Source organism: Nematolebias whitei, chromosome 15, assembly GCF_014905685.2.
Source record: "Nematolebias whitei isolate Nwh7 chromosome 15, NemWhi1, whole genome shotgun sequence".
Lineage (NCBI taxonomy): Eukaryota > Metazoa > Chordata > Actinopteri > Cyprinodontiformes > Rivulidae > Nematolebias > Nematolebias whitei.
The window spans coordinates 45,994,732-45,997,706 of record NC_056512.1 but is presented as its reverse complement, the minus strand read 5'-3'; the positions used below and the strand labels follow the sequence as shown (position 1 = coordinate 45,997,706).

General features: G+C 44.3%; 1 protein-coding gene across 1 annotated transcript in view; it reads right to left on the bottom strand.

The window, feature by feature from the left end:
• mrm2 (mitochondrial rRNA methyltransferase 2) overlaps positions 1–2,372 on the bottom strand; it is a 3,833-nt gene extending 1,461 nt beyond the window's left edge. Inside the window, exon 1 of the mRNA XM_037688769.1 lies at positions 2,059–2,372. Within this exon, the coding sequence (XP_037544697.1) occupies positions 2,059–2,341 (283 nt within the window). The 5' untranslated portion in view covers positions 2,342–2,372. The remainder of the gene's footprint in view (positions 1–2,058) is intronic.
• Between the last annotated feature and the right edge of the window lie 603 nt (positions 2,373–2,975).

Here is a 2,975-nt window from a genome sequence, read left to right as displayed (position 1 = left end):
CTCATCTTGTCTCATCTCATCTCGTCTCATCTTGTCTCATCTCATCTCGTCTCATCTCATCATCTTGTCTCAGATGCAACAAGAGCTGGGAAACGTTTCATAATGCTAAGAATACCGTGTCATATTAAGAAGAAAGGGGTCAGTAACAAATTCAAAACATTTTAAATTATATATAAATACACACAGATCATTTAAAAAAAATAGAGTATCATGTAAAAGTCAACTCCTTTAGGTGTCAAAATGGGAATGGGTTTATTGCTTTGTGAAAAATATTGAAATTATACTTCAATGATTTAAAAATGTAGCTAAAAGTGAAACTGCAGTAATATTTAAAATAATACAGAAAACTTGAAGAAAATCCTAAATAACTTTTTTTTAATAAACTGATTTGAAGAAATCCATCCATCCATCCATTTTCTTCCGCTTATCCGGGGTCGGGTCGCGGGGGTAGCAGCCTAAGTAGGGAGGCCCAGACTTCCCTCTCCCCAGCCACTTGGGCCAGCTCTTCCGGGGGAATCCCGAGGCGTTCCCAGGCCAGCCGAGAAACGTAGTCCCTCCAGCGTGTCCTGGGTCTTCCCCTGGGCCTCCTTCCGGTGGGACGTGTCCAGAACACCTCACCAGGGAGGCGTCCAGAAGGCATCCTAAACAGATGCCCAAGCCACCTCAACTGGCTCCTCTCGATGTGGAGAAGCAGCGGCTCTACTCCGAGTCCCTCCCGGATGATCGAGCTTCTCACCCTGTCTCTAAGGGAGAGCCCAGACACCCTGCGGAGAAAACTCATTTCGGCCGCTTGTATCCGAGATCTCATTCTTTCGGTCACAACCCAAAGCTCGTGACCATAGATGAGGGTGGGAACGTAGATCGATCGGTAAATTGAGAGCTTCGCCTTTTGACTCAGCTCTCTCTTCACCACGACAGACCTGTACAGCGCCCGCTTCACTGCAGACGCTGCACCTATCCGCCTATCGATCTCACGCTCCATTTTTCCCTCATTCGTGAACAAGACCCCAAGATACTTGAACTCCTCCACTTGGGGTAGGACCTCCTCCCTGACCCAGAGAGGGCACTCTACCCTTTTGAAGATTTGAAGAAATTGCATTAATAATAAAAACGTGACTTGTTTGTGGAAATGAAGCCTAAAAACACTTTTAAAGAAACGGTCAAACATTGTTTACAACTGCACTCATGCATGTACATGAAAGCTGCACGGCACAATATGTGTCTATGTGTGAACAGTTATGTGATGCTTTTGGAGAAACATGACATTTAAAGAAAAAGTACTTTGTTGTAACAAAACTTCCATTCACGCTCTGCGTACATTTCAACTATGTGTTTCTGAACGGAGTCCAGGTGAGAAGTGACCTGCGCGCCGTCAACAGGTGAAAACACCAACAGCAGAAATACAACACGAGGACCCAAAAGTGAAATAATGTCAAAACCTTGTTTGCAACATTCATTTTCAGTTATTTTTAATGAAGCTTTGAGATTTAACAATTTGTATGGTGATTTTTTTAGATATGTTTTCAGGCTTGATAAGTTTAAATGTCTAATAATAGTCAACTTTATGGTGTATAACAGAAATAAAAAGATGTGATTTCTATACATATTTTAACAAACAGTCGGGGCTCAGTGGTTACAGCAGTCTCCCTCCAATGAGAGAGTTGGGGGTTTGATTCCACCACTACGTCAAGTGCCCCTGGGCAAGACGCTGAGGCCCTCGTGACGTGTCCAGTCAGCGCATGAACGTGACTAAAGGCACTGACGAGTCTCTGCAGCCGGATTTGTTCAGGTTAACTTTAACAAGTGGTGGCGTGCTGTGTGAATGTGTGTGCAGGTAAATGAGACGGGCACGGATTGTTGTAGGTGCTTTGAGTATCTGGATTAGATAAAGATGCTACAGAAGTAGTCAACTTAACATTTGTTGTGAATGTTACCGGAAGTTGCTTTCTCCTGCAGAACAGCGGGAGAACGTTTGATGGGTGCCATCCCAGGTTTGACCACCAGGTGTCAGCAAACGAGACACACCTTCAACATGAGCGCCCCCCGGATGTTCCTCACCTGTCCCGGCGGAGTTGACCCTCTGCACAGCCACCTGGCTCCAGGCTCCAGGTGCTGCGCCGCAGTCCACCACACTGTCACCGGGATGTAGAACTCGGAACTTATCGTCTATTTCCAGCAGCTTGAAGGCACTTCGGCAGCGGAAGTGCTGGTCGTGAGACGCTTTAACGTACGGGTCTTTGAGCTGTCGCAGCAGCCAGCGCTGTTCCGCGGGACTTCTCCCCTTCACCTTCTTCATGAAACTCAACGACGAGTGGAAACATCTCCGCTGTAGGAGCCACATTTGTTTTCGGCTGTAGCACGCAGTTGTGCGCATGCGTAAAGGCGACTCTAGTGTGCATTACTTATTCACGTCCCTGTATTCTGAAACATAAACAATAGTTCCTACCTTATCAAGTCGTTTTCATCTACCAAACCCCTCTCAGATCGATACAAAACACAGTATATAAATTAATTAAAGGTCGCAGTGGCTGACTAACTTGCTTCCGCAATATATCTTTTGATGTTCTTTCAAAAATTATTACACTTTTATTAATTGTTATAATGACTTTCTGCAGGTTTTGTGTATGTACAAAATGTATGAGTCAGAGATTCTTTATTGTCGTTCGCTCCACATGTGGTGGGACGAAATTATGTACACAGAGTCCCCGTTATATCCAACAATAAAATGTAAACAAAAACAATTATAGCATGTAAGATATGAACTAAGAAAAACAACTAAAAATACACTAAGCACTAATGGCATAAAAACATTATGTTGAACAGCAGCACGAACATGAGTCTGTGTGAGCAGATGAGCACGCATGAACACAGCAACATGAAACAGATCAGCAGCAACATGAAACAGATCAGCAGCAGCATGAAACAGAACAGCAGCAACATGAAACAGATCAGCAGCAGCATGAAACAGATCAGCA